At 48.5% G+C, this 15,955-nt stretch overlaps 1 protein-coding gene across 17 annotated transcripts in view; it reads left to right on the top strand.

Moving 5' to 3' along the window:
• The window catches only part of SFI1 (SFI1 centrin binding protein), a 105,514-nt gene that overhangs the window by 85,286 nt on the left and 4,273 nt on the right, over positions 1-15,955 (top strand). For 10 of the 17 annotated variants that reach the window (XR_007145680.1, XM_047826864.1, XM_047826862.1 and 7 more), the window contains 11 exons: positions 5,680-5,761; positions 6,078-6,256; positions 7,025-7,100; positions 7,567-7,662; positions 7,859-7,971; positions 8,051-8,146; positions 9,144-9,246; positions 11,323-11,419; positions 14,320-14,480; positions 14,930-15,004; positions 15,872-15,946. Coding sequence is in view for 16 of the 17 variants with exons in the window: in XM_047826864.1 (XP_047682820.1) it covers positions 5,680-5,761; positions 6,078-6,256; positions 7,025-7,100; positions 7,567-7,662; positions 7,859-7,971; positions 8,051-8,146; positions 9,144-9,246; positions 11,323-11,419; positions 14,320-14,480; positions 14,930-15,004; positions 15,872-15,946 (1,153 nt within the window). In the remaining variant the exon portion in view is untranslated. The remainder of the gene's footprint in view (positions 1-5,679; positions 5,762-6,077; positions 6,257-7,024; positions 7,101-7,566; positions 7,663-7,858; positions 7,972-8,050; positions 8,147-9,143; positions 9,247-11,322; positions 11,420-14,319; positions 14,481-14,929; positions 15,005-15,871; positions 15,947-15,955) is intronic. The other 7 variants (XM_047826866.1, XM_047826865.1, XM_047826863.1 and 4 more) reach the window with 2 other exon arrangements.

Below are 15,955 nucleotides of genomic sequence, written 5' to 3'. Positions count from 1 at the left end.
GATCTCACGGTCATATACGATCAAGCCCCGTGTCAGGCTTCGTGCTGGGCATGGAGCCTCCTTGGGATTCTGCCTCTCCCTCTCCTTCTGCCCCTCTCCCACTTGTGTGAGCATGCTCGCTCGCTCTCTCTCTCTCTCTCTCTCTCTCTCTCTCTTTCTCTCTTTCTCTAAAGAAAAAAAAATCTCTAGTTATGATTATGGATTTGTCTATTTCTCCTGGTAATACTAACAGTTTTGCTTCATGTTTTTGGAAGCTCTGTTATTTGGTCCATGTACAGTTATGATTGTTATGTTTTCCTCATGAATTGCCCTTGTATCATTTTGAAATGAACCTCCTTATTTTTGGTACTAGTTCTTTTCTCAAAGTCTACTTTGACTTAAAATAGTCTCACCAGCTTTTTTTATATTTACAGTTTACATGGTTTACCCTTCCTACTCTTACTTTCAGTTTATCTGTTTGTCTTCCTATTTAATAAAGCATGTCTCCTGTAAACAGCATATAGTTGAAGTTAATTTTTTATCCAGTCTGACAATTTCTGCTTTTTCATTAGTGTGTGGTTCATTTATATTTAATGTAATTGTTGATATGGTTGGGCTGGAGCCTATGTCCAGTTTTTGTTTCTCTGTTCCTTCTTTTCTGCCTTATTCATTTAAAAAAAATTTTAATTGTTCATTTAAATGAAAAATTTTAATTGTTCATTTAAGTGGACAATTTTAATTGTTCATTTAAATTTTAATTTACATTAAAAGTAAATTAAAATTTACATTTTATTTCCTACATTGACTCTTTAGCTCTATACCTTTTGTATTTTTAAAATTGTCTTTCTAGGGATGCCTGGGTGGCTCAATTGGTTGAGTGGCTGACTCTTGATATTGGTTCAGGTCATGATCTCATAGTTTTATGGGTTTGGGCCTTGTGGTGGGCTCCGTGCTGACAGCACAGAGCCTGCTTGGGATCCTCTTTTTCTCTCTGCCCCTCTCTTGCTCATACATCCTCCCGCACGCGCTCTCTCTCTCTCTCTCAAAATAAATAAACTTAAAAAAAATAAAAAATAAAATTGTCATTCCAGGAATTATAATATGCATCGTTAATTTATTACCTATTTAGTTCTATCATACCACTTCATGTTAAGTGTAAGAATATAAAAACAGTAGAATTCCTTTCCTCTCTATCCTTGATGGTATTTGTTGTCCTACATTTTACCCATGTAATGTTACTATTTTTGCTTTAAACAGAATTCTTTTTAAAAATTAACAGGAGAGGGGCGCCTGGGTGGCGCAGTCGGTTGAGCGGCCGACTTCAGCCAGGTCACGATCTCGCGGTCCGTGAGTTCGAGCCCCGCGTCGGGCTCTGGGCTGATGGCTCAGAGCCTGGAGCCTGTTTCCGATTCTGTGTCTCCCTCTCTCTCTGCCCCTCCCCTGTTCATGTTCTCTCTCTGTCCCAAAAAATAAATAAACATTGAAAAAAAATTTAAAAAAAAAAGAATCTAAAAAAAAAAAATTAACAGGAGAAAAAAGACAGTCTTTTATACGTACTCACATATTTTCCATATTTAATATTCTTTGTTTCTTCCTATAAATCTGAGATTTCATCTGTATGCTTTCATCTTTTCAACCTGAAGAAGATCCTTTAGCATTTTTATAGTATAAGTCAGCCGGAGATGAATTATCTCTGCTTTTGTTGATGGTTCTTTCACTCTCACTTTCATTTTTAAAGGACCTTTTCCTGGCAGTGCCTGGGTGGCTCAGTCCATTAAGTGTCCAACTCTTAGTTTCAGCTCAGGCCACAGTGTCCCAGTTCCTGGGTTTGAGCCCCGTGTCAGGCTCCATGCTAACAATACAGAGCCTGCTTGGATTCTCTCTCTTTGCCCCTCCCCTACTCATGCTCTCTCTTGCTTACTCACTCTGTCTCAAAATAAATAAACTTAAAAAAAACAAAAAAGGACCTTTTCCTAGATATGGAACAATGAGTTGATTTCTCCACTCCTGAGTTATTTATTTATTTACTTAAAAAAATTTTTTTTAGTGTTTATTTATTTCTGAGACAGAGACAGAGCATGAGTGGGGGAGGGGCAGAGAGAGAGGGAGACACAGAATCAGAGGCAGGCTCCAGGCTCTGAGCTGTCAGCACAGAGCCCGACGCGGGGCTTGAACTCACAAACCATGAGATCATGACCTGAGCTGAAGTCGGTCGCTCAATCGACTGAGCCCCCCAGGAGCCCCCCAAGCCTTTTAAAGACATCTTCCCTTGTCTTCTGGCCTCCATTATTTAGTTGTAAAGTCACCCATCATTTGTATTGTTCTTCCCCTGGATGTAATCTGTCTCTCTTCCTTTGTCTTTAAGATGTTTTTATTAAGCTTTGGTTTTCAACAGTTTGGAGTGTGATATGTTTTAAGTGTAGTTTACTTGTGTTTATCCTGCTTGGGGTTAGTTGAGCTAACTTGAATCTGAGGTGTTTCCCCCTCCACCACCACCAGCACCAAATTTGGAAAGTCTTTTACCATTATTTCTTTAAATAATTTATCTATCCTATATCCTTTCTTCCCTCTTTCTATGACTCTATAATTACACAATGTTAGACTATGTGATGTTGTCCCACAGGTCACTGAGACTCTGTTTGTTTTTTTTTTTCTTTTTCTCTCTTTTTCAGATTGGGTACTTTCTATTGATCTTCCAATAGAAAGTCCTTAGTGGTCTCTTTCCTTCACTTTCTCATTTGTAGCTCATCCAGTGGTTTTTCTCCTTCAGATATGGTACTTTTCAGGTCTAGAATTTTCTTTCTTCCTTTCTTTTTTCCCAATTCTGGTAAAACATAACATAAAACTTACCATATTGGTAATTTTTAAGTACACAATTCAGTGGCATTAAGCACATTTGCGATATTATGTAGCCATCACCACTATCCATTTCCAGAGCATTTTCATCATCCCAGACAAATTCTGTATCCATTAAAAATTAACTTCCCATTTCCATCTACTCCTAGCCCCTGGGAACCTCTCATCTACTTTCTGTCTCTGAATTTGCCTATTCTAAGTATCTCATTTACATGGAATTGTGTAATAGTAAACCTTTTGTGTCTGGCTTATTTTACTTAGCATAATGTTTTCAAGGTTTATCCGTGTCGTAACATGTATAAGAATTTCATTCCTTTTTATGGTTGAATAATGTTCCATTGTATATACCACAGTTTGTGTATGCATCCATATGTTCATAGACACTTGGATTATTTCTACCTTTTAGCTATTGTGGATAATGCTGCTGTGAGCATCGTTGTACATACATATGTTTGGGTCCCTGCTTTTAGTTCTTTTTTTATATACCTGGAAGTGGAATGCACCAAATCATATGGTAATTCTACATTTACTTTTTGAGGAGCCACCACAGCATTTGGTTCTTTTCTGTACTTTCTATTTTTCTGTCAAGATTCCTTGTCTGTTAACTAATTTTGTTCATCTCTTAAGTACACAAACTTGGGGCACCTGGGTGGCTCAGTCATTTGGGTATCAGAGTCTTGATTTTGGCTCAGGTCATGATCTCCCAGTTTGTGAGTTCAAGCCCCGCATTGGGCTCTGTGCTGACAGTGCAGAGCCCGCGTGGGATTCTCTCTTTCCTTCTCTCTCTGCCCCTCTCCTGCTCTCATTCTTTCTCTCTCAAAATAAATAAATAAAACTTTTTTTAAAAAGCACACAAACTTATTTATAATAACTTTTTAAGTGTTTGCTGATACCAACATTTGGGTCATTGTCTTGTTGACAGCTATTTTTCCTTTAAAGGGTTTTGCATTTTATTCTGGCAGGCAATAGTTGCTGTTTCTTCTGGTGGTTCCTGTTGATTGTATCAAGTATGATTCTGTTCTTCATTTGTGTGGGTCTGTGCGTATGGGTCTGCGTGTGTGTGTGTGTGTGTAAGATTTTTTTTATTTTTTAAAAATTTTTTTTGTTAACGTTTATTTTTGAGACAGAGAGAGACAGAGCATGAATGGGGGAGGGTCAGAGAGAGGGAGACACAGAATCCGAAACAGGCTCCAGGCTCTGAGCTGTCAGCACAGAGCCCGACGCGGGGCTCGAACTCACGGACCGCGAGATCATGACCTGAGCCGAAGTCGGACGTCCAACCAACTGAGCCACCCAGGCACCCCAAGATTTTATTTTTTAAGTAATGTCTATACCCAGCATGGTACTTGAACTTACCACACTGAGATCAAGAGTTGCATGTTCTATCAACCAAGCCAGCCAGGCACCTCATGTGGAAGCTCTTTAAATGTTGTCTTCAGTGTTAGAGCATAGCTCTTGTTACTGAGGCTTAGCCTTTCTGAATTCTGATGTTCTCAGCAAAGTCTCTCCATTCAGGCTGGGTCAGAACTCCATCTCCCAGCCCTTTCCAACCTCTGGTCATCTCCATCCAGCTGTCAGCCCTGATATCAGCTATCAGCCTCACAGAGCCTGCCTGTACAGTGTTATATGTAGATGGAGCAGACTCACATGGAAGTTTGGGTGTTCCCCTTATGGAGTGTGCAAGGTGTCTGTGAGCATGCCTCTAGGGCAGGGCGAGTTCTCTACCTGCCCAGGTTCAGGAAGGCCACATGTGTCCATACAGTCTTTCACCTGCAGTTTTGAACTCTAGTCTCTGCCTCAACTCTGTGAAACTGTCCTCTGCTTGGATTCCCTCCCCCTGCCCCCATGGTTCAGAACATGCCCTCGGGCAGAAAGTCTGGACAGCCAGAGAGCTCACCTTACTTGTTTCTGGTCTCTAAGTATCACAGTCTGTGTTGCCTGCTGTCCAGGGCTGAAAACAGTTGCATTATATATTTTGTTCCATGGTTTTACCAATGCACAGCTCCTAGTGGCCATTGACCAGTTGTCCCAGTGCTGCTTTTGCAGGATTTGACGTCATTATGGTGAGTAGGGAGTCCTAGGCAGAGGTGACGAAGCAGTGGTTCTCAAACCTGTCTCCTTGTCTGTCTCACTTGGAACACTTGTTTTAAACATCATTTCTAGGGGCCCACTTCAGACCTACCATTTCCTGGGGCCACAGTAATTCCCGGAGGCCTGGAATCTGTTTTCAACCACTTCCCACAGGGATTTATGTAGCAGCAACCTGGCTGGTCAGAATGAACTAGAAAGGCTTTCACTAATGATCATTGAGCACTGTTAGTAATGCAGTGTGGAACTGAACTGATGAAGAGACAGGGTCTCAAAGTCAGTCTTTTTTGTACTGTGTGAATGCTTTGCTGACACCAGAAATCACTTGGAGAGTATTGGGTTGTCTGTGGGGCTTTTTGGTTACTGCTGTTTGCTTTCCTGGTCTTTCTCTTTCCTTCCCCCCCCATATCAACTTATTCACCTTTTTTTTTAATGTTTATTTATTTATTTTTGAGAGGGAGAGAGAGACAGAGCACGAGCAGGGGAAGGGCAGAGAGAAAGGGAGACACAGAATCTGAAGTAGGCTCCAGGCTCCAAGCTGTCAGCACAGAGCCTGACTTGGGGCTCGAACCCACGAACCATGAGATCATGACCTGAGCCAAAATCAGATGCTCAACCAACTGAGCCACCCAGGCGTGCCATCAACTTATTCAATAGCATAAGAGGAAAAATCCAATTATTTGGAACTTCTCATTCTTTTTTGTAGTTGCTTTGTTTTAAGTCCATTATTATGATGATGATGTTTGCCATTTTTAGGGAAATGTTGGAGAGGAAAGTATTTGCTGTGTGGTGGCAGAAGATGTTTCAGCATCGAGAAAACCGCCTGGCAGAGAGAATGGTAAGTGGCCATCCATGAGGAGGCAGGACCTGTTTCAAGTCTTTGCACTTGCTGCCTCTTCTGCTCTGGATGTTGCCTGGAACCCAGACCCACACTGAGGGGTGTTCTGCCTGTGACCAGGACTCACGAGACAGGGCACGGCGTGGGGTGCCTATTGACTTTGTCAGCAGAGTCTATATGTGGCTTCTAGGCCAGGGCAGCTTGTTAAAGCCCATTTCTTTGGCCTTGGTCATTATTTTTGGCCTGTAGATTCTTCTTGGCTCCTGTACCCATGCTACCTGACCCGCTCTGTTCTTTCCCTGCTGTCCTGCCCCAGGCCATCCTTCATTCAGAGCGGCAGCTTCTGCGAAGGTCCTGGTCCACGTGGCACCAACAGGCAGCAGCTTGTCACCAGGAGCGGCAGCGGCAAGCAGTGGCCTGTGCCCACCACCACCACAGACAGCTCAGGAAGGCTTTCTGCATCTGGAGGGAGAGTGCCCGAGGGCTGAGAACAGAGTGAGGGGCTGCTTCTGGCCCAGACGCTCTGCCATCTGAGGCCAGCTTTGACCATAGTGGTAGTGCCATCAGCTCTGAATGCCCATCGGAGAGTCCTGTTAGCCTAGACTCTGGTTTTAAGTTCCAGAAATTCTACCTGATACAGTCTATGCAAAACCAGGGCTCAAGTGAAAGTATCCTGGGGTACCTCCTGGGGCTCCCAGCCTCAGGAACTCAACTAGGGACAGACATGCTCCGTGGATCTGAGGTCCTATCCATTGGATGCATCCTACTCACTGGTTGGGGCCCATTCAAAGTGACCGTGGCCAGGGACTAGACTGATGAGCCCATTTCAGGGTAGCTGACCTCCCCCAGGACCAGCGGCTACAGCCTGGGGACAGGTTGTGGCAGTTTTTACCACACTGTGTGGTCAGAGAGAGCTGGGGCAGACAGCCCACATGGATACTGCAGACACTGTCCTGCTGTGATGCCTTTCTGCACCCACTTTGTGCTGTGAGGATCTCCCCCACTCTCAAATTCTGGCTACATTTAACCTCCTAAGTTGCCTGCACATGAACGTGCTTCACTGGTACTTGAGCCCTTTAGTTGTATGCAAAAATTTGACTAGGTGCTCACTTTTCCTGAGGTGAGAGCCCACATCCTTTGGCAGCTCTTCAGGGAAGGTCTTGGTCCCCTTCTCCTCCAATTTAAGAACCACTAGGTAGGGGCCAGGGACCGTGAGGGGTGCCCAGGTCCAGGCTGCCATGCTGACTCCAACCCTCCCCATAGGAAGATGGGCCTAATGCTGGCTGCAGAATTCCACTCGGTACGGCTCCTCCACTGGGTCTGGAACAGGTGGAGGGAGGTAAGGCTTTGGCATAGACGCCCCCGCATGTGGTTGTGGCCAGGCGGAGCTGTGTGTCAGCGTGACTCAGAGCGGACATATGGCTTCTCTACAGCCTCTCGGCAACCACCTGCCTCTGAGCATGGGGGAGAGGCTGGGCAGCAGAGGAGGAAACGCTAACCTGGTTTCGTGAGATGATTGGCTCAAAGTCCCTAATATTCTTTTAGGTTCTTGCCTGAACCCACTGAACATAAAATTCCTGGTCTAACCATTTATAAGCATCCTACTTGGGGTAAAAAGTGTTTAGACCGTCACCATTGCTTGAGCATTTACCCCGAGTCAGGCACTTGCCCCACCTGATCCTCACAAAGCCCCCAAGAGATATCTATTCAGAGATGAGGACTCAGGCCCGAGTACCCAGGCTGGGTGTAAGACAGAGGCACAGCTGAGCCACCCCTGGGCCCCTGGCCCTTCTTTCTGTCCACAGTGCCTGGCCCTGCGCGATGCCGAGCAGCGGGAGCTGACGCGCGCCAACCTGCATCACCGGCACACGTTGCTGCACAGGGCGCTGCATGCCTGGGGGGTAGGGGCTGCTGCTTTCCTCCATGTCCCGCCTCGCCCGGGGGGGGGGGGGGGGGGGGGTTGCTGGAGACTTGGCTTCCCTTCCTTGTTCTCCCTGCCCCTGCTGGAGCGAGTAATTCCACAAGCCTCACAAAGAGCAAGGTACCTGGGCTGTGGGTCTTACAACCACAGGGCTGAGCTCTTTGATCCTCCCTCAGCAAAGTAAAAACAAGTGCTGCTGGAGGTACCAGCCTTACCGTCCAAGTGGCCTATTGTCCGGGCACTCTTCTGACCTTGGGACTCTGGGCTCTTGGCCTCTGCCCCCTCTGTGGTGAGTGCTCTGGGCGTCACAGCACCTGTGAGGCCTGCCTAGATATAGGGAGTGGTGTGGGCCCACAGCTGGCTCCTAGTCCTCTTGGTCTCCCACAGACTTACCAGAGCCAGGTGCAAAGCATCCTACGGGAGGTGGCGGCCAGGGAGAGCCAGCACAAGAGGCAGCTGCTATGGTGAGTCTCTCGGCATCTCTGGGCCCAGCCCGAGGAATGGGGCGCAGACTCCAGAGCCGGGCCGGACGCTCACAGCGTGGCTTTGGCGTTTCCACAGCAAGCACCCCATTCATTGGTTCATCTCCTGTCTTGAATTCCTGCTATGTGCAGAGTGGGGTCTCGAGGAGGCAGCCGTCACTTGGACATTTGCGAGAACTCCCACTTGTCTTGCTCCTCTCAACACGGCTCCCTCCCCTGCAAGATTGAGCACCTCCTGCTCCAGGGCTGCAGTGGCTCCCTTGGCCTCAGCCCCGCCTCACCTGCCTTCCCGCTTGGTCCTCCAGGCCTTTCACTGATTCCAGAGGCATCTCTCACACCCTTCAGTCACTTGCTCTCTCAGCTCCAGCTCTGTCATGAGTCCACCCTCCAGCTCTTGCTAAACCAGGCTGTATACTCACTGCTTCCTGGCAGACCTCCCTCATTCTGCTCTTTATTTTCCTTCCTCTGGATTTGTTCAGCATATCATATTCCAGACTGCTTGTTGGTGGTGGGTCTTGTGGACTTAACATCTCCACCCTCCAGGGAAGTGCCTGTCCAGCTCTTTAGACAGAATGAGGAAGAGGGAGTCCCTGAACTAACTCAGCAGCATGCATGGTGATGGGGCTCCAGTGCCCTTATGCCATCTCTATCTGTGCCTCTCTTATGGCATGACTCACCTACACTGTCACCGTTCTGTGTGCCCTGCAGCACATTAACGTGTGTGGATGTCGTATTTGGTCTTGTTCACCATGGTGCCCCCAGTGCCTGGCACAGGGCAGGTGCTCACTGGCCATGTGTTGAGTGTCTGTGTCAGCATAAACATGGCTGCCAGTGAGACCAATATTGTTAGGGACAAGGAGTCCAAGGTACCTTGTACCTCGAGTGAGGAATGAGTGGAAGAACCAGAAACGGCTCACAGAAACCTTGTACTGTCTCCACACTGGTGTCCCCCCCCATCTCCCCGGCCTGTGTCCTACAGGAATGTGTTCCATCGTTGGAGAGAGAACACCATGGCCCGTGTGAATGAAGCAAAGAAAACCTCCCAAGCAAGTGCTCACTATAGGCGGACCTTGTGTTCCAAGGTGAGGCATGAGGAGACCAGCTGGTCACCCAGGAGGGTTTGGAACTGTGTTTCTGAGAGGGGGTGGCACCAAAGATTTGCACTGAACGTGGAACCTGGGAAATGGGCTAACACCCTCCTCTATGCATACATAACAGCTGTGTGAGCATTTAGTTGGGTTTTATTTATTAATTTTTTTTTACTGAATTAATAACCAATATCCATTAAAACAAAAACATAGTGAGCAAACTGGTTCTTACCAGAACCAGTATTTCCTACACATGTGGAATTTTCCACTGGGACAAACTAAGCATGCTTCTGTCTTTTTATCAGAAGAGGTTCCTCACTCATTGTGGCTGGTTTTGTGGCTGCAGAGGCTTTCTAGAAAGCACAGAGCACCCCAGGAATGTGAGATTGTTGGTCATCATCCGTGGGAAGTGGCCCCCAAATGCTATGTGTGGGGCCTGTCCCCCGTGCTAGAGGAGGGAGGCCATGCCAGGATGCAGCTGTAGGAAGAAGGCATGTTACAGATGGGGAGGAATGACAGAAGCGGCCCCTGGACTTGGGGATGTTTTAGAAAAAAGCAGTTTGCCAGGAACCCAGAACAGCAGTGGTTCACCTGCTTGAAGGCTAGGAGGCACTGGTACTGGTCCTGACAACTCTGAAGCCTCCGGAGGATGAAGAGTAACACAAAGTCAAGGCCCAATCTGTTGTCAGAAAAGCTCCAAGGCCAGCCCTGGAAGGAGGGTCAGGACTCTGCTTCAGGGCACGGAAGGGAGAAGGCCTTTTTGCAGGGAATGGCATTCATGCCTGGGCAGCAAGTGTCCCCTGGCTGCTTGACTTCTTTGTAAAGTGTTCTGTTAGTGTGATTTCGTGTGTGTCTCGGTGTGAAAGATTTGCATGCAGGGGCACCTGGGTGGCTCAGTTGGTTGAGTGTCTGACTTTTGATTTTGGCATAGGTCACAGTTCATGAGATTGAGCCCCATGTTGGCTTCTGTGCTGACAGCATGGAGCCTGCTTGGGATGCTCTCTTGCGCGTGCTCTCTCTCTCTTACCCCTCCCCCATTCGTGCTCTGGTGCATGCTCTCTCTTTCAAAAATAAACTTAGGGCACCTGGGTGGCTCAGTTGGTTAATCGTCTGACTCAATTTTGGCTCAAGTCATGATCTCACTGTTTGTGGGTTCAAGCCCCACATCGGGCTCTGCACTGACAGTGCAGAGCCCACTTGGGATTCTCTTTCTCTCCCTCTCTCTCTGCCCCTCCCCTGGTTGTGCATTTGCTCGTGCTCTCTCTCTCTCCCTCTCTGTCTCTCAAATAACTAGGGGTGCCTGGGTAGCTCAGTTGGTTAAGCATCTGACTTTGGCTCAGGTCATGATCTCACGGTTTGTGAGCTCAAGGCCTGCGTTGGGCTCTGTGCTGACAGCTCAGAGCCTGGAGCCTGCTTCGGATTCTGTGTCTCCCCCTCTCTCTCTGCCCCTTCCCTGCTCATGCTCTTTCTCTCAAAAATAAATAAACATTAAAAAAAATTCAAAATAAATAAACTTAAAAAAACTTGCATGCATATAACATATAGCTTCATTTAACAAGTAATAATAGGGGGCGCCTGGGTGGCGCAGTCGGTTAAGCGTCCGACTTCAGCCAGGTCACGATCTCGCGGTCCGTGAGTTCGAGCCCCGCGTCAGGCTCTGGGCTGATGGCTCGGAGCCTGGAGCCTGTTTCCGATTCTGTGTCTCCCTCTCTCTCTGCCCCTCCCCGTTCGTGTTCTGTCTCTGTCCCAAAAATAAATAAATAAAAAAAGACAAAACGTTGAAAAAAAAACAAGTAATAATAGAACAAAAACCCACATAATGACTTTTTGATGGCTGGTAGGAAGTTTAAGTTCTTCTATAGAATAGTCCCATCACCTGAGATACTGGGCTTCCTGTGGGGACTGGGGGTTTGGTCATTGCCTGTGTGGCTGGCTGGCGTTTCCCAAAATGTGCATGTGTGCCGTGTTCCCAACTGGGCTTATTCTATGAGGAGCTGCCAGCACAGCTGGGGTGTCCTGGGAAGTCAGGATGTGCCATGATCACATCTCTGCTCTTCATCTGCCCCTTAGGTCCTGGTCCAGTGGCGGGAGGCTGCATCAGTGCAGATATACTACCGACAGCAGGAGGACTATGCCATTAAGGAGGCCCAGAAGGTGCTGGATAGGGGTGAGCAGAGTTCCTGGAAGCTGGGGAGAGGATTGTGAAGGACACAGAACTGTCTTGTGTTCCATTTGCTTCCCCTCAGTCTTTGTATTCTTCTCCTGTAGGTGTGTTTCCTGATGCTAAAGTACCTTAGGCTAGGAAGTTTAAAACATCAGAAAATTGTTCTCTCAGTGTTCTGGAGGCCCGATCCGAAATCAGGGTATTGGCAGGGCCATGATTCCTGTGAAGGCTGGAGGGGAAAGTCCTTCCTGGCCTCTTCCAGCCTCTGATAGCCCCGGTGGTCCTTGGTGTTTGTGGCTTATAGACTCATTACTCCAGCCTCAGCCTCTGTGTGCACAAGGCTGTCTCCCCTGTGTCTCTTCTTAGAAGGACACCAGTCCTACTGTATCAAGAGGTCCACTCTACTACAGGATGGGGTCAGTTAATTGTGCTGACCCCCTTGCTAAATAATACACCAACCCTGAGGTTCCAGGATGAACATAAACGTGGGAAGGGGTAACTGTTCAACCTAGTACATCATAGCATTCTGTTCCCAACCAATCCCAGCCAAACACTTTGTGTTCATTTTTTTTAATGTTTATTTTTGAGAGAAAGAGAGTGTTTGTGGGGGTGGGCAGAGAGGGAGAGAGAGAATCCCAAGGAAGCTCTGAGCTGTCAGCGAAGAGCCTGACGCAGGAATCGAACTCACAAACCATGAGATCATAAACCGAGATCAGATGCTTAAGTAACTGAGCCACTCTGGTGTCCCAACCAGTTTATGTTCAAATGCAAGACCAAGGCTTAAAATCTAATTCTTTTTTTTTTTTTAAGTTTATTATTTATTTTGAGAGAGTGGGGGGGGAGAGGGGAGGAGGAGCAGAGAAAGAGGGAGAGTGAGAGAATCCCAAGCAGGCTCCACATTGTCAGTACAGAGCCCAACGCAGGGCTCAAACTCACGAAGCATGAGATTCTGACCTGAGCTGAAATCAAGAGTTGGATGCTTAACTGACTGAGCCATCCAGGTACCCAAAAATCTAATTCTTAAAGAGGGGTCAAAGGTGGGGTGGTTTCAATTGGAAAGTCGTTCCAGGGGCTGGCTGCTTCTCAGGTCAGCCCCATCACATAGGATCCTGCTTCCTTGTATGTTTAGGGAGCAGTGGCCTTGGGCAGTCTGAATACCTTCTATAAAAGGCCTGGAGTAGATGGTCCAGACAGGAGCAGAGATGAGATGCAGGGAAACTGAGATCCATGTCCCTGAAGTGGGGTATCCAGCACTCTGAGGGGAAAACCAGTGCTTAGAGTAAATGAAGATACAACTGGAAGTGAAAACAAATGGAAATGGTTTAAATCAGACCATAGGGAAAACAGATCAAGTTGTTAGTTTGCTTCAGGACAAAAATTGATCAACTTTGGTTGGGTTCTGACTTTGGTTGTGTTGATAAACACAGATCTCTGCTTTCCTCTGGGCAGAACCCTGGGGTCAAACATCCCACACCTGCTCCACCCCTAATGTGCTTCTCTATGTCCTCACGCTGCCCTTCACCCCAGAAACCAGTGCTGCGTTTCCAGTTCACTCCAAAAAAGAAGCTGAGGGGCTCAGCTCATCCCTTGGCCTCTATTTGGACAGAGCTTTGGCATCAAGGGCTGCAGAGGCCTTGTCAGTGCCAGTGTGGGTCAGGCATCCACACTCGGCCCAAGTGGTCACAGTGGGTGTTAGAGGTGACAGGCATGGGGTGCAGCCTGAAGCTGCTTCTCTGCAGGGCCAAGGGGCAGGCAGTTTCCGTAGAAGGGAGTGACACCGTGTGGTGGGCCCTGCATGGGGCCATTACAGGTGGTACAAAGGATTTGGGAGGCCACGTGACAAGACGCTGTGCTCTCAGCAAACTGCAGATGCACACAGTACCTGTGGAACCATTTTTGGGCTTAGTTAAGGCCTCGGGTCTCAGGCACACCTTGGCAGCCCAAGGATGGGGCCCAGTGCTGGGGGAGGATGAACTCAGGGCAAGGTGTCATAAAACACATTCAACAGAATGCCTAGTACAGGCGGGGTCAGATGCTGGCTGTGTGACCTCGCCAAGTATTCTTTGAGCCTCAGTTTCTCCATCTGTAAAATGGGAGTAATAGTACCTGCCTCTTGGGGTGGTCCTGTGGGTTCAGTGAGACACAATAGGCACACTTGAAGCAGTACCCAGCACGTATCAGCACTTGGTACTAATGCTCACCTCCAGGCGTGTGAATCCTCCTTCCCTGCCCTCTCCAGCAAGTCCCAGAGGACACCCCATCTTGGCATCAGTTCCCTGGTACCAACCCTCTTCTGTTGTCTCTAAAAGAAACTTCTCTCAGGGCCTAAGAAAAGGGAAAAACCTGAAAGAAAAAAATAAAAACAAAAAACAGAAGAAAGTGCTTGCTCCCTCAAGGGAGAATCTGGTGACATAAACAAAATGCATTATGTAGCCTCTGCCTGCCTGCAGTGCCCACAGTGGCAGAGGACATGGCCCAGCAGACACTGTGCCTGGCTTGAGCTGCCTGGACCAAGCCTTTGTTTCCTCCCGGGCAAAATCGAGTCATGGCGCCCCACTCCCTCAGACCGAGGCAAAGGTCTTATCCACACCCCCGGCAGCATCCTGAGGACACTCCGCAGGGGTGCTGCAGACCCGTGGCTGCTGTGGACAGGCTGGTGGCTCTGGAAGGCCCTTGCAGTAAACAGCAGACCTGGTCCCGGCCTCCAGGGTGCTCACAGCCACTGAAGGTGGCCAGAGCTGTCCTCAGAGTGGCCACTGTCTGCATTTGGAGGTTTTACTGAGTGCAGCTGACGCCCCAGTTCCACCCCCACACGACCTTTTCTGCTCTCTGAATTTCCACCATTGCAGAGTTGTCCGTAGAAACCCTCCAAAAGAGCAAACTCTGACTCAGATCTGCCTTAGGATGTCTCAGGACCTGGTTTCAGCGCTGGCGGGACCGAGGCCAGAGGGCAGCCCAGCGGAGAGCCCAGCTCGAGAGGGCAGCTGGGCATCACCACCGGTGGCTGCTGCTGCAGGCCATGGCCCAGTGGAAGGTGCACCATCTGGGCTGTGTCAGGAAGCGGGTGAGGCAGGCGGCAGCTCCCCACGTGCCGCTGTACAGAGGGGGTGCTCCAGGCTGGGAGACAACCACCTGGGGAAAAGGAGGGCCTTTCTGTAGAACCCACGACCACCAGGATGGGTGCTGGGTAGTTGGGATCCTGTAGGCACAAGATTACCAGAGCCTTTCTGAGAAGACTGAGGGAAACCAGTTTCAGGGTCGGGTCTCCCCCAGGCAGAAGATAGCCCAGCAGAGAGATCTGATTCATTCTGAAACATGGGATATCAGAGCTGGGAGACCTCCAGAGTCCCATAGACACCCATGCCTGGTATGGGAGGCCCTTGGCTTCCTCCAGAACTCCTCTTCCTGGGGATGGGAGGACAATTCACTTGGGCCCAGAGCCTTTCACCCTCTGGCTGCACCCAGGTGTTTGTGATACAGGGCCCTGATTGCTTTTGTCTGCTCTCTTCCCAGCTCCTGCAGAGGCAGGGTGCCCAGCTCCTGGCCCAGACTCTTAGCCGGACCTACTTCCGCCAATGGAAACAACAGGTGGGAGCCAGCAAGAAGCCCCTTCCCCTTCCCACTGCCTCCCAAGCCCATGTTTAACTTTTTTAAAATTATTATTTTCATTTAAGTAATCTGTACACTCAATGTGGGGCTTGAACTCATGACCCTGAGATCAAGTGTTGCATGCTCTGAGGTGCCTGGGTGCCTCGGTTAAGCATCCGACTTCGGCTCAGGTCTTGATCTTGCATTTCGTGAGTTTGAGCCCCGCATCGGGCTCTATGTTGACAGCTCAGAGCCTGGGACCTGCTTCAGATTCTGTCTCCCTCTCTGTCTGCCCCTCTCCCACTTGTACTCTGTTTCTCTCTCAAAAAAAATATTAATAGCATTAAAAAAATTAAAAAAGTCTCACACTCTACTGACTGGAGCCAGCTGGGCACCCCCACATTTAACATTTTTAATTCTACCCTCGTCCTAGGGCCCCTCCAACCTTAATCATTTCCTAGCACTGCCACTTCTTCTACCTGTGACCTGTACAAGCTCAAGTCACTTCAGGGCCTGATTTCTACAGTGTCACATTAGAAAATATTTCAGGGGTAATATCCAAAAAATTAACATGAAATGCATGTCTTTCCCAAGGACTTGATAAAACACCAGGCAGGATTGCATCATGCCCAGCAAACCTTCATGTGCAGGTGTCTGGTGAGCCCAGCACACCGCCCCAAGCTGCTCCCTTCCCTAGGAGCTTTTTGCCTTTGTTCTTCCCAAAGGATCACTCCTTGGCCCACCAGCACTGGGCCCTTTCTAATGGAAGGAGGGCAGCGAGAAAAGGGTCTCAGAGTGACCAGGACGCTGTGGTCAGGGCAGCCTCCTTAAAGGCTAAACTTCCATAGTCCTCTTTTTGACCCCTAGCTGGCGAACAGGAAGCGAGAGCAGCGGGGCACGGCCCGGGCCTTGTGGTTCTGGTCCTTCTCACTACAGGCAAAGGTAAGGGGG

Source organism: Prionailurus viverrinus, chromosome D3, assembly GCF_022837055.1.
Source record: "Prionailurus viverrinus isolate Anna chromosome D3, UM_Priviv_1.0, whole genome shotgun sequence".
NCBI lineage: Eukaryota > Metazoa > Chordata > Mammalia > Carnivora > Felidae > Prionailurus > Prionailurus viverrinus.
Note: the sequence above shows the minus strand (reverse complement) of the source record. Positions and strands in the feature narration are given on the sequence as shown.